The following is a 24,803-nucleotide window of genomic DNA, read 5'->3' as shown; positions in this document are numbered from 1 at the left end:
TGCTGTGCCAAATCTGAATACAAGATCTGTTAGTATCAGCAGCTTAAGACATATCCACATTAATGGGAAAATTTATTTAAACATTATAGTCTGGAAGTTACTGCGGGTGACATTATCGTAGAAACTCGGTTTGTTTGTATCAAATTCCTCTCTGCTTTTTTAACAGAGACATTAGCTCATTTACTGCAGATCAACGCTTCCATTAAAATAACTGAAAGGAATTTGATACAAGTGTGCAAAGAGTGCTTATGAAAACATCACTAACTGTATATTCCAGGCTCTTATGTGGCCCCCGATATGTTCCTTAGTGGCCTACAAAGCCAAAAGGTTTGGGTATTCCAGGTATACCCAATACCCTGGTCAGAAAGACACCAGGTCAGCTACCATATGCACATTTTTCTGTTGGTTAAATATGTTTAGTAAGGTTGGATTTCTGTACCTCCAAACCCCAGATTTTCTTGTACTACCTCAATTCTTGCTCTTTCATACCTGACTGCCATGCAGACCCTGTTGATGATGAATAAAAAATCTAGGTTTTCCAGAATCCTCTGAGGTCGGGCTGACAGGTTTAGGGTCAGACATGGAGCGTTGCATCACTTTGATTGGCCGGGGCAGACCTTGTTGCCGTTTAGGTGACTCAGTGGTGAAGTGTTTTTGTGGAGTAACGTGGGCTTTGTTTAACCTCTCACATGAAGTGAAAGATGACTCTAAAAGCCGGTGTGGGGAGAGTGGTGAGACAGGAGAGTACAGAACCTGTGGAGACTTAGGAGGCTGGCGGATCATTTGAGGCAAAGGCTCAGGTGGAAGGTGACATTGATATCCTATTTCCAAAGGATCTGGTTTCTTTTTCTCAAACTTTGGGACGATCATAATTCCCTGCTGTCTGGTATTGGTTTGATCCAGTGGGCCAGATGTTACAATCTGTATGTTAGTGGAGTAAGGATTAACGGTGGTTGGAATTGCAAACTGAGGGACAACAATGCCCTGTGACTGTGCTTCTGGTTCTGTCTGGCAAGCAAGACTCTCTCCTTTGTGGGTCTTCTCAGGACCAGATATGTATCTTATAATTTCCACTCGTGGATCAGGAGTGATATGGATGGCAGGTGATACTGGCCCTAGCTCACTTGGATCTGTTTGTACAGAGCAATCACTGACAGTTTGTATGGCAATACTGGAGGTGCCCTTTGGCGCTTCCCGTTTGTGTTCTGTACTTGAATCTGAATGCTTCGAGAATCTGGAACGGCGTCTACGTGTTGGCTGCTCCAGTTCTCCATTGTCTTCATCATCTGTTTGTACACTGCAATCCACACTCCGCTTAGTTCTTCTTCGACGAGACATATAGTAGCATTCTTCACCGTCCTCATCGTCAGTCTGTACACTACAGTCTGCTATTTTCTTAACCACATACTGATCACGCAATGATGTATCATCTCCCTCATAAGCATCCCTCAGTCGAGGCATTGAGTTTCGCTTCTTGATGCCCCTATTTTCCCAGTGCTCATCAGTTCGAAGAGACAGTTCAGAAGTAGATCGATGTGGTGGTTCTACAAATCCTCTGTGATGTGGAGATAAATACGCTTCTTGGCCAGTCGTGGCAACAGGGGCACTTTCTATATACGGCTGGTTCACAGGCCAGTACTGTCCATTTTGAGCTATAGTTTTTTGCATCTCAATAGCCATCTCTGACATAGTGTGTGGGTTGATCCTACCTGAAGGATCACAAACTGCAGGAAAACTTACAGTATTTCTGACTTTCTGCTCTTTCAGCTGCTGCTGCAGTTGCTGTTGCAGTTGTTGAATCTGTTCCAGTTGCAGCCTCTGCTGTGCCAACTGCTCCCGTTGTAACACAAGCTGGGCCTGCCTTTCCTCCTGCTGCTGGTGTAAAACTTGCTGCTTGATGGTCTGTAGCTCCTGAAGCTCACGCTGCACTATGATTTGCTCACTCTCCCGATGACGCTGTAGCTCTATGCGCTGGCGCTCCAATTCTTCCTGTAGACGCTGGTGCCTCAACTTTTCCAGCTCCACACGTTCCCGCTCAATAAGCAGAATGTGATCTTGCTGTTGCTTTCGCTGATGCTCTTCCTCTTTTTCTTCCTGCTTGCTATCCAGGTTGTTTCTACTGGCACCAATCCTTGCAGCATCACTCTGTTGAGCTTCCTGCTGCTGTTGTTGCTGCAGTTGCTGCTGCTGTTGTTGCTTTTGTAGCTGCTGTTCTTTTTGCTGTTCAAGTTGCTGTTGCTGTTCTAGTTGCTGCTGCTGCTGCTGCAGTTGCTGTTGCACTTGCTGTTCCTGTTGCACTTGCTGCTGCTGTAGTTGCTGTTGCACTTGCTGCTGTAGTTGCTGTTGCTGCTGTTGCTGATGTAGTTGCTGCTGCTGCTGTAGTTGCTGTTGCTGCTGTACTTGCTGCTGCTGCTGTTGCTGATGTAGTTGCTGCTGCTGCTGTACTTGCTGCTGCTGCTGTTGCTGATGTAGTTGCTGCTGCTGCTGTACTTGCTGCTGCTGCTGTTGCTGATGTAGTTGCTGCTGCTGCTGTACTTGCTGCTGCTGCTGTTGCTGATGTAGTTGCTGCTGCTGCTGCTGTTGTAGTTGCTGCTGAAGCTGTAATTGTTGCTGGAATTGTTGCTGTAATTGCTGGTGTTGCTGGAGTTGTTGCTGTAGTTGCTGCTGTTGGTGCACGATTCCAATGTCTGGCTGTTGCTTAGGCTGATTAACCTCAGGGATGAATTTCTGGGCCACAGGAACTGAAGCACTTTGTTGAGTAATACCACTTTGCTCCAGCCTCTGTACGGTCTGATTTGCATTCATACCTACAGTTCTAACATTACTTATGGGTGCTGTACCAGGCTTTCCTAGATATATAGGTGTTTCCCCTCCAGAAGTTGTAGGAACAGCTGTAAATCTGTTTGGTGGCAGATAACGGTACAGCCCAGCTGCTGCAGCAGGCATCCTTGGTGCAACTAGGGGAAGTCTGGTCAACCTGGCCAATGGCACAGCTGTGACATTACCAGGCAAATAGGGTCTGTAGACACCTCTCAACATTGGTCGCAAGATAGAAGCTGGCTGTGTTGTAATAGGGAGAGTGGAAGCAATTGGTGTGTTGATTGTAGAGTAAATCATGCCATCAGGTGCTCTCACAGGAGCAGTTGGAGGATACATGTGCCTTATAGCTCTCATGCGTACAGCATTTGGCATATTGCCAAAGCCATGTGCTGCAATACGATGTCGAGAGTCAGGTAAGGTTGGATTGTACATCATATCTTGTTTTATTGGAGTCATTCCTTGTTGGTTTGACATTACACTGTTTCTTGCAAGTCCACTACAGTGTGCATTTGGCCCAGCTGGCCCATACTGCAGGGGATCTGAAGTATTTGTGTATCGGTTCCCGTAATGATCCATGGAATTCAGAGCTGCACACATCCTGCTGATTTCTCGAGCAGTGGTCGCACTATAGTGGGCCAAACTGGCCTCCTGAAAATTGGACAGATCCTCTCGCATAGAGAATGCATAATCAGAGTGAATATTAGACATTGAACTATACCTTCTTATTGGTGTGGGTTGGCTGAGGATATCTGACTGTTGTCTGAGATCGGTGAAGGAGCCATATTGCATTCCAAGCCCCCAATCCCTCCCCTGGTTGAAAGACAAACTGTAAGAATGTTTCATTGTACTCAGATCTACAGCTGCATCTCCTCCAGGTGGGTGATAAAGAGGTTCGTTCTTCATTAGATTGTAATTAATACTAGCTTCCAGCAGATTGGAGTCCGATATGGATGAATGCAGTCGCCCAGAAAATACCTGAGGGAGTGTTTTGTGCTCTTCATACAAATTAGGACCATCCTTGTAAGTAGCCATAGGCTCTTTATACTGGTAACTGTCAACAGGTTCCTGAGTTCTGTTGTCATAGTACTGCTGAGCATTATTCCTGTCGCTCTGCTGTGGTTCAGTCATTGCTTGATCTGGGACTTGGGAGCCTGGATTAAATGACCCTGTGCAGCTACCAGCAAAAGGAAATTTATACACAACGTCACAACAAACAGCCCTTTCTGGTTTTGCTCCCGTCAAATCCAAAGCATTTGAAGGAGGATCTTGTTTTATTAGCTTTGTGACTGTGCCGGCCGCTGTGTTGTCTAGTTGAACCATCATAATGTGTGCTTTCACTCCAGGCATGTTTGGCGGAGGAGCAGATGGCTTTAATTCAAGTGATGCTTCTTTATGTACCTGTGAGATGATAAAGCCATTATCTTGAGGTACTGACCTGGGAATGGCACTAACACTAATGGCATTATTGACGTTGCTCTGATTCACTAAAATGTCTACTTTACGCACTGGAGTCATTTGGTTAGCTAAGTTAAACCTAGCAAAAGGTGGTTGCATTTGACTAGTTAAATCTGATTTTGTCATGACTGTTGTCATATTAATATTGTTTCCACTGACTGTTACATTAGGGGGTTGGACTATTGATTCAAGCTGTTTAGTTTGCGTGAGACAGATTGCTGTTGCTGTGCCATGACCAAGATCCATACGATTCTGGAAAGGATCTCCATATATCTTTGGTACTTTGGCCTGGGAAATTAGCATAGATGATGTTATCGTTATGCCCATAGTTGTAGTAGAATTTGTGTTTATGTGGGGATGTTCCTGCACATTAAGATTCATGATTAATGGTTGCACAGTAGTGGACTGACGACAAGGAATCTGGTCTGATTCAAGTGAATATTTTCTACTTTCCGTTGCTAAAGATGTCAAATCCATTCCATGATCTGTTATGATGACAGGAGGCGTTTTAGTGACTGTTCGAAGATCTACTACAGAGCTACACGTCCTTGAAGTTTCCACTGAGTTTACATTTGAATTCTGATATACCAAGGATGCTTTGTTTAAAGAGATATTTTCCAAAGGAACTACGCCGTGATCAAGCACAGTAGAAGTTGTGACAACTGTTGAAGCAATCTGTCCTCTCTGTGTTGGTTGAATCATAGTTACTCTATCAGTCTGTGATGAAGTCTTGGTGTACATGGACTGCAGCTGCATCTGCTGTTGTGATGATGCAGTCACTGGCTGAGTCCAACCATGCAGGGTTTGTTGTCGATTCAACCGAGTTGGTGATGTAGATGAATTCACAGTCAAAGGCTGGGCCGAGGATGAAACATTTGATGCCAGAGTAATGACCATAAATGTGGAGTCAGGAGAGGATATTTGCCTGGTGAGGCGGGGTGATCTCATTGAAGTCTGAGTACCTTGAGCCATCACTGTGGAGGGCGATGAGGCCATGATCACATTGGAAGGCGAGATAACTCTGGTATTAGAAGTCTGTGTTGAAAATTCTGTAGTGGATTTACTACCAGACATAGGACTTGGTGACATGTTAGTTCTGGAAACTGCTCTCTGTGAAGAGGATGGGGAAAGAGGTCCCTCAGGGCTGGAACTTTTGAAAAAGCTCCCAGCTGTTTGTGTTGATGCCCCATCAAGGTTTGGTGACCCATATGATTCACTGAATTTCTTACTCCCAACGATATTATTATTTTGAGAGCTATATAGTGTTGATATTCCAGGATTGGATGGTCTTGCTTGAATGTATCCCATACTTCGATCTATGGGAGTGGATCCTGCAGAAGTAGAGGACTGACCGACTATTGCAGTGGCCACAGTCACAGCTGACCTTTTGTTGTATGTTGTGTAAGAGGCTGTAGCAATATGTGAAGTGTTAACATTTGTTCCAATAGGCGTTACAATCTGGCTTTGGTCCTGCATATCTCTGGTGAAATACTGGGTTACCCTAACGTCAGGGATGCCTCTATTGGTGTTAGATGAAATAAAAGATATTGGTGCAGACAACTGGGTGGGGCTTGTTCCAGGTGTAAGAAGTGCATCAGTTTGTCTTGCCAGTTCAGTATAAGCACTTTGAGCATCGAGAAGCTTCTTATCCTGAAAAGACCGCTCAAGATTTTGTAATTGGGTGTTTTGTTGCTGCAGCCGGAGGTCAAGTGATGGTGAATGGGACATTTTGGGAGTTTGTGCAGCTGCCTTCAAAGTGTCCTCATACGCTGCTGATTTCTGCAGCTCACTTTGTAAGCTTGTCTGGGATAATGCTATCTCATTGTTTGAGTAATTGTAGTCATCTGAAGATTGGTATTTGTAATTGCTCTGCATGTAATCATCTTGCTGATAAGCACTGCTATAAGACATGTTCTGTGTCGGCTGTTGTGTCTTTAGCATTTCAGCTTTCTTCATCATTTCCTCATATGCTTCTTCTGCACTCTTCAATGGTTTTTGATTTATTGAAGAATTAGTTGATTTTTCAGTTGGAGAATACAAGGACATGAATGATGGCAGGTTGTACTCACTGCCTGACTTGTACAATCTGCACGTTGTTATTTCAAAACCTTCAGCTTCAGAATCCATAGTTGGTGAATACTCAGAGCAGGATGATCGGTGGAGTTCTTCCATTTCTGCAGCTTGACGCAACTCCTCTGTGGGAGAAGCATCCTCAATGGGAGAAAGATTGCTTGGTGGTGTTTTGGATCTTTCACGTCTTCTCTGCGCCCTTAACTCTTCCTTGTCCCTTTTTGCTTTTCTTGCTGTGCTTCGAATACGGTGCTGTTCAACTTCACGCATCTTCTCCTGTTCTCGAAGAAGCTCTTCTTCTTCTCGCAGCTCCTCTTCCTCAGAGGAGTCCTCAATAGTTGGCAACAGGGGGCCATGTGAACGATGTCTTGCCTTTCTCTGCTGCTTAACTTCTTCAAGTCTGTGCCGTCGACTTGGACTACTGTCGCTGTCTTCTTCCAATGAAGAGACAGAAGTGGGCGAGGTGCCTGATGAAAAAGTAGGTGTTGAGGCTGGTAATGTAGATGAGTATTCACCCTTTGATTTTTCATCTGGTGATCCTGTCAAACTTTCCATCTCAAGTTCAGGTTCTCTGTCAATATTGAGATCTGTTTCACTACAAACTTCAACACCTCTGCTGGTATAAGTATTTGTGGTGTTCAAGTCAATAGTCTTGAAACGTCGCAACCCAGCTGGCTCTCCCACCGAGTCCTCTTCTACACGATTTATAGATTCTGTGTATGTACCATCATGTTCCTTCTGTTCTTGCCATGATTGGCTTTCTTCCTGTCCATAATTTTCCATTGTAGTATCTTCATAGTTGCTGCTTGTACTGTGATCCAGCTGTCGTTTTGAAGGACTTTGTTTGTTGGGCTCCAAGTTATGTTTCTGACTCTTCTTCATACTAAGGCGTTTAGCACGACTGTGCAAGTCCTCATCTTCCACAGATATGTTATCCTCTTCTGCACTCATTTCCAAGATTTGCCTTCGCATAAATTCTTCATCTGTTAACTCTGCTCCTATATTTGCATGTTTAGCATGGGAAGGTGATATTGCACTTTCACTACTGTCTTCAATGTAGTCATGCCGCAGTTTCCTGCCAAATTCATCCAATGACTCTAGACTTTCTCTTCGCTCCCTTTGGTTCTCCCAGTCAAAAGAATCTTCATCCTCCTCTTGTATATCTTCAAGCTCTTCATCTGAACTGTAAGACTCAGGTGTAATTGAAAGCGATCGTGGCCTATGCCGCTGACTTTGTTCTTCACTTGAATCCTGAACAGACCTTCCTCTTTTAGCCTGATCTTGAACACTTTGGGATTCCAGCAACGGCCGTACAGTGCTCTCCAACTTGGTAAACTCTGAAGGGCTTGGAGGACTGTGTTGCAGTAAGCCAGACTCATTAAGCTTTTGTCCCTCTTGGTGCAGCAGAGTTGTGATCTCACTCTGTGAGCTAGATATGCCATCGGATGAGTAGCCTGTATCGCTTAAACTTTGTGGGCTGCGTGACAGTTCCTGAGGGTAGCTTTTACTCAATTCCTGAAAATAACAAGAAATTTATTGTTAGCAAATGATTAAAACAATTAATAATTACACATGTACTTTCACAACTCCCATTCTACTGTGCCACCAGACAAAGTCTTCAAAGCTTTACAGTGCCAGATTGCTTCTGTGCCTATTGTTTTATAAGACAGATTACAAGGGAAATCTGTTAGCAAATTGTTGTGATTAAAATCGCATACAAATAATAAAATAAACTTATTGGTTCACATGAAAAAATGACAGATTTATATAAACAATGGGAAACACAATATTAATGCTGTAGAAAACATTATTAAACATTAAGAGTGGTGTCAAAAATCAAATCTAGATTTTCAATTACAAGTTAATCAAATAATTAGCAAATTAAGTAGCAAAGCATTTTGTTTAGAATATAGGTCTTGCTTGGGGTTCAAAGAACGCTTTGTTAATGCCTTGATCATAGCGCAAGCATGCTGAATTACTTCAGAGTCTCAGGCAAGCCACACAAATGATGTTCACTTACTGAAACACTAACAGATCAGTACATGTTTCTAGGCAATAAAAATCCCAACATTTTAATCATAGAAAGGTTACAGCATGGAAGGAGGCCATTTGGCCCATCGAGTCCGCGCCGGCTCTAGGCAAGAGCAATCCAGCTAGTCCCACTCCCCCGTCCTATACCCGTAGCCCTGCAAATTTTTTCCTTTCAAGTACTTATCCAGTTCCCTTTTGAAGGCCATGATTGAATCTGCCTCCACCACCCCTTCGTGGAATGCATTCCAGATCTTAAACACTTGCTGTGTAAAATAGTTTTTCCTCATACCACCTTTGGTTCTTTTGCCAATCACCTTAAATCTATGTCCTCTGGTTCTTGACCCTTTCGCCAATGGGAACAGTTTCTTTCTATCTACTCTGTCAAGACCCTTCATGATTTTGAATACTTCTATCAAATCTCCTTGCAACTGTCTCATGGTGGGAAACATGGAAATGGCAAAAATGCTGAACAAATATTTTGTTTCAGTCTTTTTGGTAGAGGACACTAAGAATATCCCAACAGTGGACAAACAGGGGGCTCGAGTGGGGGAGGAGCTAAATACGATTAAAATCACTAAGGAATTGGTACTCAGTAAAATAATGGGACTCAAGGCAGATAAATCCCCTGGACCTGATGGCTTACATCCGAGGGTCTTGAGGGAAGTGGCAGTAGGGATTGTGGATGCTTTGGTAATAATTTTCCAAAATTCTCTGGACTCGGCAAAGGTCCCGGCAGATTGGAAAACTGCTAATGTTACACCCTTATTTAAAAAGGGTAGTAGGCAGAAGGCTGGAAATTATAGACCAGTTAGCCTAACATCTGTGGTGGGTAAAATTTTGGAATCTATTATTAAGGAGACAGTAGCGGAACATTTGGATAAACATAATTTAATAGGACAAAGTCAGCATGGCTTTACGAAGGGGAAGTCATGTCTGACAAATTTGCTTGAGTTCTTTGAGGACATAATGTACAGGGTGGATAAAGGGGAACCAGTGGACGTAGTGTATTTAGACTTCCAGAAGGCATTCGACAAGGTGCCACATAAAAGATTATTGGTCAAGATAAAGAATCACTGGATTGGGGGTGATATTTTGGCATGGGTGGAGGATTGGTTATCTAACAGGAAGCAGAGAGTTGGGATAAATGGTTCATTCTCGGACTGGCAACCAGTGGCCAGTGGTGTTCCGCAGGGGTCGGTGCTGGGTCCCCAACTCTTTACAGTCTATATGAATGATTTGGAAGAGGGGACCGAGTGTAACATATCAAAGTTTGCAGATGATACAAAGATGGGAGGGAAAGTGGAGAGTGAGGTGGACATAAAAAACCTACAGGGGGATATAGACAGGCTGGGTGAGTGGGCGGAGATTTGGCAGATGCAATACAATATTGGAAAATGTGAGGTTATGCACTTTGGCAGGGAAAATCAGACAGCAAGTTATTATCTTAAAGGTGAGAAACTGGAAAGTACTGCAGTACAAAGGGATCAGGGGGTCCTAGTGCAAGAAGATCAAAAAGTTAGTATGCAGGCGCAGCAGGTGATCAAGAAGGCCAACGGAATGTTGGCTTTTATTGCTAGGGGGAATAGAATATAAAAACAGGGAGGTATTGCTGCAGTTATATAAGGTATTGGTGAGACCACACCTGGAATACTGCATACAGTTTTGGTCTCCATACTTAAGAAAAGACATACTTGCTCTTGAGGCAGTACAAAGAAGGTTCACTCGGTTAATCCCGGGGATGAGGGGCGGACATATGAGGAGAGGTTGAGTGGATTGGGACTCTACTCATTGGAGTTCAGAAGAATGAGAGGCGATCTTATTGAAACATTTAAGATTGTGAAGGGGCTTGATCGGGTGGATGTGGTAAGGATGTCCCCAAGGATGGGTGAAACTAGAACTAGGGGGCATAATCTTAGAATAAGGGGCTGCTCTTTCAAAACTGAGATGAGGAGAAACTTCTTCACTCAGAGGGTAGTAGGTCTGTGGAATTTGCTGCCCCAGGAAGCTGTGGAAGCTACATCATTAAATAAATTTAAAACAGAAATAGACAGTTTCCTAGAAGTAAAGGGAATCAGGGGTTACGGGGAGCGGGCAGGAAATTGGACATGAATTTAGATTTGAGATTAGGATCAGATCAGCCATGATCTTATTGAATGGCGGAGCAGGCTCGAGGGCCCGATTGGCCTACTCCTGCTCCTATTTCTTATGTTGTTATGTTCTTAACAACCCCAGCTTCTCCAGTCTATCCACATAACTAAAGTCCCTCGTCCCTGGAATCATTCCAGTAAATCTCTTCTGCACCTTCTCTTAAGGCCTTCACATCTTTCCAAAAGTGCCATGCCCAGAACTGGAAACAATACTCCAGGTGTGACTGAACCAGTGTTTTATAAATGTTCATTATCACTTCCATACTTTTCTACTCTATGCCTCTATTTATAAAGCCCAGGATGCTGTTTGCTTTCTTAACTGCTTTCTCAACCTGTCCTGCCACCTTCAACGATTTGTGCACGTAAACCCCCAGATCTCTCTGTTCCTGTACCCCTTTTAGAGTTGTGCCCTCTAGTTTATATTGCCTCTCCTCGTTCGTCCTACCAAAATTTTTCTGCATTAAATTTCATCTGCCATGTGTCCGCCTATGCCACCATCAAGTCTACAGCCTCTTGAAGTCTATCGCTTTCCTCCTCGCTGTTTATTACCCTTCCAAGTTTTGTGTCATCTGCAAATTTTGAAATTGTGCCCTGTACACCCAAGTCCAAGTCATTAATATATATTAAGAAAAACAGTGGTCCCAGCACTGACCCCTGCGGAACACCACTGTACACCTCTCTCCAGTCCGAAAAACAACCGTTCACCACTACTCTCTGTTTCCTGTCACTTAGCCAATTCTGTATCCATGTTGCTGCTGTCCCCTTTATTCCACGGGCTGCAATCTTGATGATAAGCCTACCGTGTGGCACTTTGTCAAACACCTTTTGAAAGTCCATATACACATCAACTGCATTGCCCTCATCTACCCTCTCTGTTACCTCATCAAAAAACTCTATCAGGTTTGTTAAACACGATTTGCCTTTAACAAATCTGTGCTGGCTTTCCCTAATCAATCCACACTCGTCCAAGTGACTGTTAAATCTGTCCCGGATTATCGTTTCTAAAAGTTTCCCCACCACTGAGGTTAAACTGACTGGCCTGTAGTTGCTGGGTTTACCCTTACACCCTTTTTTGAACAAGGGTATAACATTTGCAATTCTCCAGTCCTCTAGCACCACCTCCGTATCTATGGATGTTTAGAAGATTATGGCCAGTATCTCCGCAATTTCCACCCTTACTTCCCTCAGCAACTGAGGATGCATCCCATCCGGACCAGGTGACTTATCTACTTTAAGTACAGCTAGCCTTTCATGTACCTCTTCTTTATCAATTTTTAGCCCATCCAGTATCTCAACTATATCTTCCTTTACTGAGACTCTGGTAGCATCTTCTTCCTTGGCAAAGACAGATGCAAAGTACATATTTAGTACCTCGGCCATCCCCTCCGTCTGCATGAGTAGATCTCCTTTATGCCCCTAATCGGCCCCATCCCTCCTCTTACTACCCTTCTACTGTTTACATGCCTGTATAAGACTTTTGGATTCCCTTTTAAGTTGGCCGCCAGTATATTCTCATACTCTCTCTTTGCCCCTTTTATTCGCTTTTCACTTCCCCTCTGAACTTTCTATATTCTGCTTGTGTTATCAACCTGACATCTGTTATATGCCCATTTTTTCAGTTTCATCTTACTCAGTATATCTTTTGTCATCCGGGGAGCTCTGGCTTTAGTTGCCCTACCTTTATGCCTCGTGGGAATGTGCTTTGTGGGAATGTGCCTAGACAGTACCCAAACAGTCTCCTATTTAAAGGCCGTCCATTGTTCAATTACAGTTTTGCCTGCCAATCTTTGATTCCAATTTACCTGGGCCAGATCTGTTCTCATCCCATTGAAATTGACCCTCCGCCAATTGAGTATTTTTACTTTATAGTGGTCCAGATTTCTCACTGAACAGAAGTCATTGAAGCCTTTGCTTTCAAGCAAAATTGTCTTTTTTATGCTTCCCAAATAAATTAGATTCTCTCTCTCTTCCCCAGTACGATACATGTTAGATTTTCCATTCTTTTCCTCCAGTTAGACAATTTCTCTCTCCCTTTGTATAGTTAGATTCTCTCTCTCTCCCCCCCCCCCACCCGAGTCTAAAGTTGGATTCTATCCCTCCCCAAGTCTAAACTTAGATTCTATCTCTCCCCGAGTCTAAAGTTAGATTCCATCTCTCCCCAATGTCTAAAGTTAGATTCTCTCCCCCTCTCAGTATGAAAATAGATTCTCTCTCCCTCTGTCTAAAGTTAGATTCTCTCTCTCTCATCTAAAGTTAGAATCTCTCCCTCCCCCACGTCTAAAGTTAGATTTTCTTCCCCCCCACCACACTCAGTTTAAAGTTAGATTCACTCCTAGAGTCTAAAGTTAGATTCTCTCTCTCCCTCCCCCAATCTAAAGTTATATTCACTCCAACAGGACTAAAAAGTTAGATTCGCTCTCCCCCAGTCTAAAAAGTTACATTCCTTCCCTCAGTCTAAAGTTAGATTATCTCTCTTCCCCAGTCTAAAGTTAGATTCTCTCTCCAATCCCCCCCAGTCTAAAGTTAGGTTCACTCCCCAATTCTAAAGTTAGACTTTCTCTCTCCGCAGTCTAAAAAGTTACATTCTCTCCCTCCCCCCAGTCTAAATTTAGATTCTCTCTCTCTCCCCAATCTAAAGTCAGATTCTCTCTCCCCCAGTCTAAAGTCAGATTCCCTCTCCTCCCCCGCCAGTCTAAAGTCAGATTCTCTCTGCCATTAATCGCAAGACAAATATCTTCGGCAAATAATTATAATATATCTTTCTGTGTATATATGTTGAAAGTTTTTGTTAATCGTATTGAAAATCCTGCATGATCAACTGTTGTTTGTCAACATGATGAGATGGTGGCACATGGATAGGTGCTTCCATACAAGGAGGAGATAAAACCACAGGGACAGTCACCCCGGGTTGCTCGTGCACACTGCCAAGTGCACTGTGGACACGGGGTGTCAAATAGATGGAGCTCAACTACAATACATCCAATGGATGAGTTGCCCACAAGCACCCAATGTTCAGGTTCACAGATGAAGACTTGCTATTTTAGCAAGGTACTGAAGGACTACAAACTCTTGTGGAACTTTACCCCAGGATGAGTCACACCTCCACGAGACGGGGTAAGGGGAAAAAAAAGAAAGCTGTTTGCAAGTTTTGGATTTTTGTTTTGGTCATCCAGATGTCTTAATGCGCGGAAAATATGCTTACGAGTCTTCAAACCAAGCTATTGAGCAATCCTCAGTATCTGTTGCCTTTAATGGAGTGCTCTTCCGTTCTCGTGGTAGGGTTACACCAGACTTACCCAAGCCAGACAGCTTAGGTACAGGATCACATGAACCCAAGCTTTGGTATCCCAAGTGTGTACAGGGATACTTGTGGAGTTTAATGAACTAAAATCATGCAGTTAACTAGTACAGAGCACATGTGCTTGTTCAGCCAGGAGTACCCTAACCATTAGCTCACCGGCCTGCAGGATTAAGTGAAGCCAAGTAAGAAGAATTCCAGCTTCCAGTGAAGGTCTACTTCTCTAGGTCCCATTTATGAGCCAGGCTGGCTGATCAATCATCAACAGTGCTCTGGAGTATTATTCTGTTGGCTGGCTCAAGTATTAGATCACAGATATTGCCACATTGGGTTGACTGGGTTTCAATCTTCCATTGTCAGACTTGTCATCATGGAACCAACTCAACCCCAATGAAACACATTTATCTCTCACTGCCGAGAAGAATAGACACCGTTTGGTCATTTTGGATGCTTCAGGGTAAGCGATTGGATTAGAACGTATTTTCCAAATCTTAAAGCAGAACCAACCATTAACTATGCATCTAATTTTGCATTTGACAAATTAAGGATCAGTTAGAGATATTGGGGTCGATTTTGCAATGGTGGCAGGTAGGCAGCGGGGGGGGGGGGGGGTGGCGGTGAAGGTGCGAGTGGCACACCCGCATAAACAAAATGTACTGTTTCTGACGCGATTGCATAGCGATTGCTGATGATTAACGTACTCTCCGGGTTTTTCGCCCGGCAGCCAGCTGCAACGTGAGCCGGGGGGCGAGAAAGAGAGAGCGAGACGTCATCTGGCACTGGAATGGAAGATCGGGGGGAGGGGCGGGGGGAGATCGGGGGAGGGGTGGGGAAAGATCGGGGGAGGGGCGGGGAAAGATCGGGGGAGGGGCGGGGAAGATCGGGGGAGGGACGGGGGAAGATCGGGGGAGGGGCGGGGGAAGATCGGGGGCGGGGGGAGATCGGGGGAGGGGCGGGGAAGATCGGGGAGGGGCGGGGGAGATCGGGGGGAGGGGCGGGGGAAGATCGGGGGGAAGATCGGGGGGAGGGGCGGGGGGAGATCGGGGAGGGGCGGGGAAGATCGGGGGAGGGGCGGGGAAGATCGGGGGAGGGGCGGGGAAGATCGGGGGAGGGGCGGGGAAGATCGGGGGAGTGGCGGGGGGAAGATCGGGGGAGGGGCGGGGGGACGATCGGGAGGAGGGGCGAGGGGAAGATCGGTAGGACGGACGAGGGGAAGATCGGTAGGACATCGAGGGGTGAAGAGGGAAACGTCGCACATCGGAGCAGGGTGGAAAGGTAGGTTCATTTTGTGTTTTAACGTCCTTCTATGGTTTTTTATTTAATTTATTTTGTTTCTTTTTCCCTGATCCGGCCCTTCACGCCTGGTTTCACCGGGCGTGAATCAGAAGCGGTGGGCAAGCTGCCCAGGTAAGTTACAAATCGTTACAATCACTTAATCTGTCACAGGTAAAGTGCCTTAAGTACCTCAATGAGGTACATTTAGCTCTTTAACTGTCATCCCACCGGTTTTACTTGCCGGTGGGACTTCCGGTTTCGGGTTGCCCACGCACACACAGGTGGGCTCCTGGGAAACCCAGAAGGCGGCGGGTTGGAGCCGGCTTCCGAACCCGAACGGGATTTCCATGATTCTCAGAGCCCCCCCCCCCGCCCCGTCCCTAACGCACCTGCAATTTCCCCCTAAAATTGAGCCCATTAGGTTTTTTAGGATTTTGAGAGAAATAATAATCAACATATGTATACAATGAAGGGAACAGAATTAGCACAGCGAGACTTTAAAAGGCGTCCAAGAATGACAGTTTACTGCTCACTTTCAACGTCAAGATAATACAGTGAAGCCATTAAAAAAGCAAACAGAATGTTGAGATACACAGTCAGAACATTGGAGTATAAGACTACAGAGGTTGTGTTGAAAGTTTATAATGTACTGATCTGACCAAACTTGGAGTATTGTGCACAATTCAAAATTGGCAAAATTGCATTGGAAAGGATGCAGAGAAGTACAAGAATAATTTCAAGTGTAAATGGAATGAGCTGTGAGGGAAGATTAGAGTCTAGAGTGAAGAAGGTTAAAAGGGGGCCTGATATGAGTACTGTTAATAGATTGGGTATTACTTCAAGGTAAGACAACATAAAATTCTTTATTGAAATAATAACTCTACCGGATAAGGTAGATGGAGTCAAAGACAATAGGGGGACTTGATGTGTATTTGGATGTTAGGCTGGTAGTCGCGAGATGCTAGAGGGAACAGCTTGAGCAGCAAATAACTTTTTCTTGTCCTTGACTTTTTAAGAAATGTTTTTTGGTAAAATACTTGTAGTGAAATTGTAAAGCAAACCATTCAATATTAAGATAATTCAACAGTATACACCAGTGGCAGATTATGAGGGTGTGACAAAAGAACAATCGTAAATACAGGGCAGCAATTACAAAAGAGGTATTTAAAAAGAGAGTTCCTGTGCAATTGCAACAATCAAGAAATAGAGGCCCAAAGTTTCCGTTCGATTGCGCTGGCTTTTTCAGCGTAATTCAAATTTCCGCGATATTTTGCACTGATTTAAAAAAAATTGTGCTGAAACTAGCCTCACCCACAAAACTGGCCACGTCCCATCGCTTGAAACAATGAGGATGGTAAGTTTCCGCCGATTGCACCAGCCTGCAGCCGTTCGAAGAGGGTTCTAAAGTTAAGCTAGTTTTCTTAGGCACAAAGGCACTAGTTGGCATGATTTAAATGTTTTTAAATATTAAAAAATATTAATTTACTAAGAAGCTGACAAGTGTACACCAATGAAAGTAGGAAATGCTTCAGTATAGTTTTTTTTGAGTCATTTTCAGTGATTTTAAATCAGGTTACTCACAGCCAGAGGACTGGAGACCTTTATTAAAAATGCTTATTTCTAGTGATAAACCCATTTTCAGCTGTATTAATAAAACTGCACCAGGTTACCACTCTTAAATACATCTCAAATACATCAATGAATATTTCTGATTGCAAAAAAAATAAACAATTACGCTATGTTAAGCTGCCGAATGCGCTGATTCATGGCAGATTTTACATTTGCGATTATGTTAATACATTTTAGCGGAAAGGGGCATAACTTGGCAAATTGCACCCAAATGCCGATTGCACAAAGCAGAAACTCCAGTCCATAATGTTTAAATGTTATATGTGATCAAGATCATTGCACTGATGTGAGCAGTGAAGTAAGGAAAAGACTAGTGGAGTTCGATGCTGATAAACAGATATATCCTGAAGATTAACTGGACAAGAAGAATGACTACTGGGAGGGTGCTTGAACTCACACTAGGAAAGAAAGAAGTGATGAGATGATTACGATGAGCAAAATGACATACTGTGGATGCATTACTTGGGAGTGGCAAAGAAAGCTAAATGCTGTGAAGTTTGATGCTAATAGATCACCAGCAGGTAAAGAAGAACATGGCTTGATGTGCTGGAATGGGCAGATGTAGCATGAGGCAATGATACAATCCACCTGTGCAAAGACTAGAAACGTGGAATACACTAGTCATCATTTTCACACTGGACAAGATACAAAGGGTGAAGTGGAAAGAGAGAGAGAGAAAAATTAAAAAATTAAAAACAAAAACTCAGATCCATTGATATGGTTAGTTGGTCAGCTGGATGAGTTGACCTGGATGAGACTGATCAGCCAGTACTAAGGAGTTAAGGCTGCTATGTAAATCATTATAGACCAGTAATGACAAGGCCATAAGTGGGAAAAGTGGAAATTATTGTTTAGAAAGTCACAACATAGAAAGTTTAGGAGCTAGATTTCTCCAAGGTTCAGTTAAGATATCAGGTAGCTGCGTAATAGCTAAAAATGTTAGCAAGTAATTAATGGATAATGCAGATTAAACTGTTTCCAGATTTATGCCGATTGAGTCATGCAGTAAGAAATTAAATTTCCATTGGGTCAACCTACTGGTGCATGTAAAAGAAATGGATTTAGTTGGAACACACAACTCATGAGGCCCATATTGACTTAATGTTAAGATGAGGCGGGGGAGGGAGGGGTGAGGTGCACAAGAGGCCAGCGTTAGAGGAACGCAGAGTTCTGAGGAGGCTGTAGAGCTGGAGGAGGGTTAGAGAGATAGGGAGGAGCAAGACCATGAATGGATTTAAACATGGGGATAAGAATTTGAAATTAGAAGTCTTGGGGGACTGGGAGCCAATGTAGGTCAGCAAGGACCAGAGTAATGAGTGAGTGGGACTTGGTGTGAGATAGGATATGGGCAACAGAGTTTTGTAAGAGCTGAAGTTTACAGAGGGTGGAGGATGGGAGCGCAGTCAGGTGAACAATGGAACACTTGAGTCTGGAGGTGACAAAGGCATGCAAGAGACTTTTGGCAGCAGAAGGGCTGAGGTAGGGGTTATTATGGAGGTGCAAATAAGTGGTCTTTGTGATGGAGAGGATATTGGGTCAGAGCCTTAACTCGGGGTCAAATAGGACGTCAAGGTTGCAAACAATCTGGTTCAGCTTGAGACAATGGCTGGGGAAGGAGATGATATCAGTGACAAGGAGGCCGAAGACAATAGCTTTGGTCTTTCCAATGTTTAACTGGAGGATATTGCAGCTTATCCAAGACTGGATATTGGACAAGCAGTCTGACAGTACAAAGACAGTGGAGGTGCCAAGCGTGGAGGAGTGGAGTTGGGTGCCTTCAGTTTACAAGTGAAAGCTGACTCCATGGGGGGAATCTTAAACCCCACCCCCCCAGCACGGGCAGAGAGGGTTAAATTCTTAAAAATGGGAAACCCGTCCCCAACGTGCCGCGAACGTGCCTACTTCCATTTTAACTAAGGCGGGTTGGGCGAGTAACCTGGTTTTGAGAGGTGGGTCAGTAATTATAATGTTAATGAGGCTGCGTGCCTCAGATTTTAGGAGCCATTTGGATTTAACGACTGCATTAGGGCTGGGTTTCCCATGGCTTGGGAGGTGAGAACTGCCAGATCCAGAAGGTAAGTGCTCTCCCAGCACTGTTTGTGGGCCGGGAGAAGCATGAGTAGTCCCCCGGCCCATCAAACTAACCTGCCGCAACCTCTCCCTCCCCCCCGGCATCGAGATCTCCAGATCTCCCCCTAGGATCTCTCTCCCCTCCCCAACCGCACCTGTCCATAGGGGATGGCCTCTTTGACGTGGTTAGGGTGGAAGGGATTCTTTGACATAGGGGATGGCTTCTTTGACTTGGTTAGGGTGGAAGGGATTCTTGGACACATGAATCTCCATCAAAGACGGGCACCTCAGCACCTCACTCTACCGCAAGCCCACGGACAACCTCACAATGCTCCACTTTTCCAGCTTCCACCCTAACCACGTCAAAGAGGTCATTCCCTATGGACAGGCCCTGCGAATACACAGGATCTGCTCAGACGAGGAGGAACGTGATGGACACCTACAGACGCTGAAAGATGCCCTCGTAAGAACGGGATATGACGCTTGACTCGTCGATCGACAGTTCCGACGGGCCACAGCGAAAAATCGCATAGACCTCCTCAGAAGACAAACACGGGACACAACCAACAGAGTACCCTTTGTCGTCCAGTACTTCCCCGGAGCGGAGAAACTACGCCATGTTCTTCGCAGCCTTCAACATGTCATCGATGATGACGAACACCTCGCTAAGGCCATCCCCACGCCTCCACTACTCGCCTTCTAACAGCCACCCAACCTCAAACAGACCATCGTTCGCAGCAAATTACCCAGCTTTCAGGAGAACAGCGTCCACGGCACCACACGGCCCTGCCACGGCAAACTCTGCAAGACATGCCAGATCATCGACACAGATACCACCACCACACGAGAGGACACCACCCACCAGGTACATGGTTCATACTCCTGTGACTCGGCCAACGTTGTCTACCTCATACGTTGCAGGAAAGGATGCCCCGGAGCATGGTACATCGGCGAGACCATGCAGACACTGCGACAACAGATGAACGGACACCGCGCAACAATCGCCAGACGGGAGGGTTCCCTCCCAGTCAGGGAACACTTCAGCAGTCAAGGACATTCAGCCACCGATCTTCGGGTAAGCATTCTCTAAGGCGGCCTTCGAGACACACAACAACAACGCAAAATCATCGAGCAGAAATTGATAGCCAAGTTCCGCACCCATGAGGACGGCCTCAACCGGGATCTTGGGTTCATGTCACGCTACATGTAACCCCACCAGCGAAAAAAAGTTATCTGTTTTTAATACAACTGGACATTCTCTCTCTCTCTCTGCCTTTCGGATCTCTTTCTCTCTCTGTCTTTGTGATCTGACCCATTGTGTATTCAGTATACTGGGATGTAATGTTTTCCGTGGCTAACCTGTCTGAACACCAACGACTCCTTTGATTGCTGTGATCGTCTCCCAGCCGAGGTGTGATAGGGGGCAGTTCGAAAGATTATCTGTAATCACCAGGCATTGTTCTCTGACTATATATGCTATGCGTTTTTAGAACCCTTCACTCACCTGACGAAGAAGGAAAGCTCCGAAAGCTTGTGATTTAAAATAAAACTGTTGAACTACAACCTGGTGTTGTGCAAGTCCTTACATTGCTGGATATGTTTTGGCTACGATTCGATAGCTAAAAGTGGAACCAAGCGAGGGGTCTCCCACTGAGCTAGACAACGGAGGAGTGGTGTTGGAGCAGGACGGTGTGGTCAACCTCGTCAAAGGCTGCAGAGAGCTCGAGGCGGATGAGAAAGGATAGTGCACCATGGTCACAGTCATAGCGGATGTAATTTGTGACATTGGTTAGGGCCATTTCAGTGCTATGCCAACGTTTAGGTGTAAAGGTCTAATGGTGTGGTTTGTTGTGGCCAGAGAATACTTTTAGCTCTTCTGAATAAAAATAGGCTGACCGTTGTCTTTATTTATAGGCTAACCCAGGCATTTTTATACCCAAGTTTTCACAATGCCGGAAAGGATTTAGGGGCTTGTAAGTTAACTCGTAAGTACCCATCTTTTCCGCAACTCCATATTTGAATCTCCAATCAGGTTTCTCTCCCTAAACCCCTCTGCCTCTCCACCGCCCTCTCCTCAAGACCCTCCTTAAAATTTACCTCTTTTACTAAATGTTTGGACGTCCCTGCTAATATCTCCTTCTTTGGCTCGGTGTCTATTTTTGTCTGATTACGCCTCTGCAAAGTGCCTTGGCACATTTTTCTACATTAAAGTTGCTATATAAATGCAAGTTGTTGTTGTTGTACTCGTTTGTGATGGAGGGTGATTAATTAATTACTTGACTAATTGTTCTTATGGTGCTCAAGTGCTTCACTGTGATTAAATACCCACACTGTAGTAAATCCTAAGGTTGTCAGCTGGTGCAGGCCAACAAAGGAGCAAGATGTGTTGCTAAAATCTTGAGGTTGAACTCACTGTTGATTTATACCTAAAGGTTTTCAAACTGGGATACACGGGATAATCAGATTTCTGCCCACCTAGGGCCAAGTATACTGCACACTGTGTGCAGTGACTTGAAAATTCTGTATTTTTTTCTTTGATGACCGATTGACATGTTATTTCTTGTGCTGCGTGCTAATAAATTGTTTCAGAATCCCCAAAATCCCTTTTGGGGATTCTGAAATTGCCTTTTGGGGATTCTGAAATTGCCTTTCAGAAGTAAAGACAGGAGACTCCACAGCAGTACATCAATATTTGGAGGGAATCCCTGGGATTGTATCAATATTTGGAGGGAATCATTGGGATTATATCAATATTTGGAGGGAATCCCTGGGATTATATCAATATTTTCAGGCGATTTCCTGGGATTGTATTCAATTCTACAGGGGCCTTTGGCAGTGTGTCAATATTTACATGGAAATACAGAAAAGTTTGAAAACTGCTCAACTGTGTTGGCAATGACACAGTAAAAACATTTTACTGCTAAACCCTACAGTGTGGACCTCTTGTTCCTTCATTAACTCCCTTAGATAAATCTGTGTCATTACATTTCAGAACTTTAGATTCAATTCTACTTAATAACATTCAGTGTGACGCATGTGGTCACTTTTTATGCAGAATCTACAGTGAAAACCCTCATTTGTAACAAATTTAAGTGTTACAAATGCTTTCTCCCCCCTGACACTTGGTGCGGCTCCACTAAAATGCACAAAATAAGTTAAAACAAGAAAACCTTATTACAACAAACAGTTCCTCACAAAAAAACAGATCAGGTACCAATGCAGCATTTGTAATAGAATCATAGAATCTTACAGCACAGGAGGCCGCCATTCGGCCCATCATGCCTGTGCCGGCTCTTTGAAAGAGCTATCCAATTAGTCCCACTCCCCTGCTCTTTCCCCATAGCCCTGAAATTTTCTCCCCTTCAAGTATTTATCCAAGTTACTATTGAATCTGCTTCCACACCCTTTCATGCAAAATAGAAGAATTTTAAGATAAAGCACCCTTTACAGAGAAGAGGGCCTGTGTGTGTGTTTTTTTTAATGTCTGATTACGCCATTTACACCCCTTGTGTTAGCTCAGTTCCTGGACTTTGCCCAGATACAGTACGAATCACAGCCAAATACTGCCTCAAATGAGTGACTCCTGGTGCCTATAATTTCTCCAACCTACCAAAATAATGGATTTTATTCCAATTATCAGTAGCTGTGTGGCCTTTTTTTTTTGCAATTTGCAGAATATCTTTTAAACAGAATTTCTCATATGGCCAGTTGACAAGTAAGAAGGTTGTCAGGATGAGGTTGAACGGGATCAGGATGAATTTAACACACGGACTAAGGATTTTACTAATGATAAATAAATGTAGATTTATGCACAGGGCAATAGGAAAAATAAATGTGTCCTCAATAAAGACACATCCCACATGCGTTAGCAAAGATGACAAAGGAAAAGGATTGTTTACTTATCATTGACTTAAAGTGTGAAGCTGTTATCAGTGAGGCTAATCATGCACTGGAATCCATCTGGAGGGTGTTTGAACACAAGTCAAAACAGGTTATTCTGACCTTGTCCTGATCATTGTTATGGTCTAATTTGGAATATTGAGGGCAGTTTTGGGCAACCCACCTTTCAAATAACGTTTGAGTGTTGAAGAGGATACAGAGAAGAGCAAGGAAGATTGTTGTAGTTAATATGTGGAATAAGCTCCCAGCAAAAGGAATTAACACTGTGTCAATTAAGTCCTTTAAAAAAAGGCTTGATAAATATCTAGTTAGGAAAGTAAAGGTTATTGGGATAATTGTAGACAAAGATGATCAAACATGGGAGTGGAGGGATGGGGAGTGGAGGGATGGGGAGGGGGAAGTGGAGGGATGGGGGGAAGTGGAGGGATGGGGGGGGAAGTGGAGGGATGGGGGGGGGGAAGTGGAGGGATGGGGGGGGGAAGTGGAGGGATGGGGGGGGAAGTGGAGGGATGGGGGGGAAGTGGAGGGATGGGGGGAAGTGGAGGGATGGGGGTGGAGGGATGGGGTGGGGTGGAGGGATGGGGTGGGGTGGAGGGATGGGGTGGGGTGGAGGGATGGGGGTGGGGGGGGAGAGTGGAGGGATGGGGTGGGGGGGAGAGTGGAGGGATGGGGGTGGGGGGGGAGAGTGGAGGGATGGGGATGGGGGGGGAGAGTGGAGGGATGGGGATGGGGAGTGGAGGGATGGGGAGTGGAGGGATGGGGTGGTGGGGGAGTGGAGGGATGGGGTGGGGGGGAGTGGAGGGATGGGGTGGGGGGGAGTGGAGGGATGGGGGTGAGGGGGGAGTGGAGGGATGGGGGTGGGGGGGAGTGGAGGGATGGGGGTGGGGGGGAGTGGAGGGATGGGGATGGGGGGGAGTGGAGGGATGGGGGTGGGGGGGAGTGGAGGGATGGGGGTGGGTGGGGAGTGGAGGGATGGGGGTGGGTGTGGAGGGATGGGGGTGGTAGGGGGGAGTGGAGGAATGGGGGTGGGTGGGGGGGAGTGGAGGGATGAGGGTGGGTGGGGGGGGGAGTGGAGGGATGGGGGTGGGGGGGGAGTGGAGGGATGGGGTTGGGGGGGGGGGAGTGGAGGGATGAGAGAAGAGATGAGAGAAGGGAAGGGGGGAGGAGGGCAATCGCTAAGCAATGCTTTCTTTCCCCTAATTTTTGGAAAGGAATTGTGCTAATGGAAGAGGTCACTGCATTTGTCTCAATTAATTCTTTTGCCTGCTGTTCAGGTACACCATTATTTATCAATATTTACTGAATATCAAACGGGGCACAACATTTTAAAACAAACTTTATATTTATTTATACCTTATCTATACCAAAAGGGGACAACTTTTTTTTTAAAAAACTTACTTATATTTGATCAATACCAAAACAGCAGAAAATGTAAAAATAAATTTAATTTTCTAATACTTGAATACCAAAAGGCTAGAAATTTTTTGAAAAACATACTTATTGTTACTTCTTCAGTATCAAAAAGCAGGAAATTTTTTTTTTAAATGTAATCTTTGTTATAAACTGAATATTTATTCATATCTCATCAATATCAGAAAGGAGCACAGATCAGTTGACCAGCAGATGCAGGTAGAAGCAGGGGCTGATAATAACCCAAAACTAACTACTAAGTCCAAATAACCACATCAGTCTAACAGCCTACAGGCCGACAGGCAGTCTTGGCCCACAATTGGCAAGGATTAAGTATGGATCATGGGAAGGGTAGGGGAGCAGGGTAGGGGAGCAGGGATATGTGCAGATGATGGCAATTGAATGGAAGACCATGCAGTAAACAGGCAGAGTGGGGCCCCAACTGGAAGACATGTTTCTCACGATAAAATATCTTTGTGCAGAGGCAACAAGAGAGTCAAATGGAGAACAAAAACCTAAAAGAAAGTAACAACCGAATCCATGATACTCAGCCAAAACAGGAGCGGGGTAGAGGCAGGAACACAAAAACACAGATTTCTGTGGGCTCCGAGGTGAGTATAACTTACCTTCAACTAGATGTCTGTCAATCTCCAGGAAATGGACTACTACAGTGCCACTCTATGATGAATGATCAGCAC

General features: G+C 44.8%; 1 protein-coding gene across 1 annotated transcript in view; it reads right to left on the bottom strand.

Annotated features, from left to right (window-relative positions):
- LOC137334268 (protein bassoon-like) overlaps positions 1 to 24,803 on the bottom strand; it is a 379,103-nt gene that overhangs the window by 46,480 nt on the left and 307,820 nt on the right. The window contains exon 6 of the mRNA XM_067998926.1: positions 490 to 7,860. Within this exon, the coding sequence (XP_067855027.1) occupies positions 490 to 7,860 (7,371 nt within the window). The remainder of the gene's footprint in view (positions 1 to 489; positions 7,861 to 24,803) is intronic.

This window comes from Heptranchias perlo, chromosome 17, assembly GCF_035084215.1.
Source record: "Heptranchias perlo isolate sHepPer1 chromosome 17, sHepPer1.hap1, whole genome shotgun sequence".
Classification (NCBI taxonomy): Eukaryota; Metazoa; Chordata; class Chondrichthyes; order Hexanchiformes; family Hexanchidae; genus Heptranchias; species Heptranchias perlo.
Note: the sequence above shows the minus strand (reverse complement) of the source record. Positions and strands in the feature narration are given on the sequence as shown.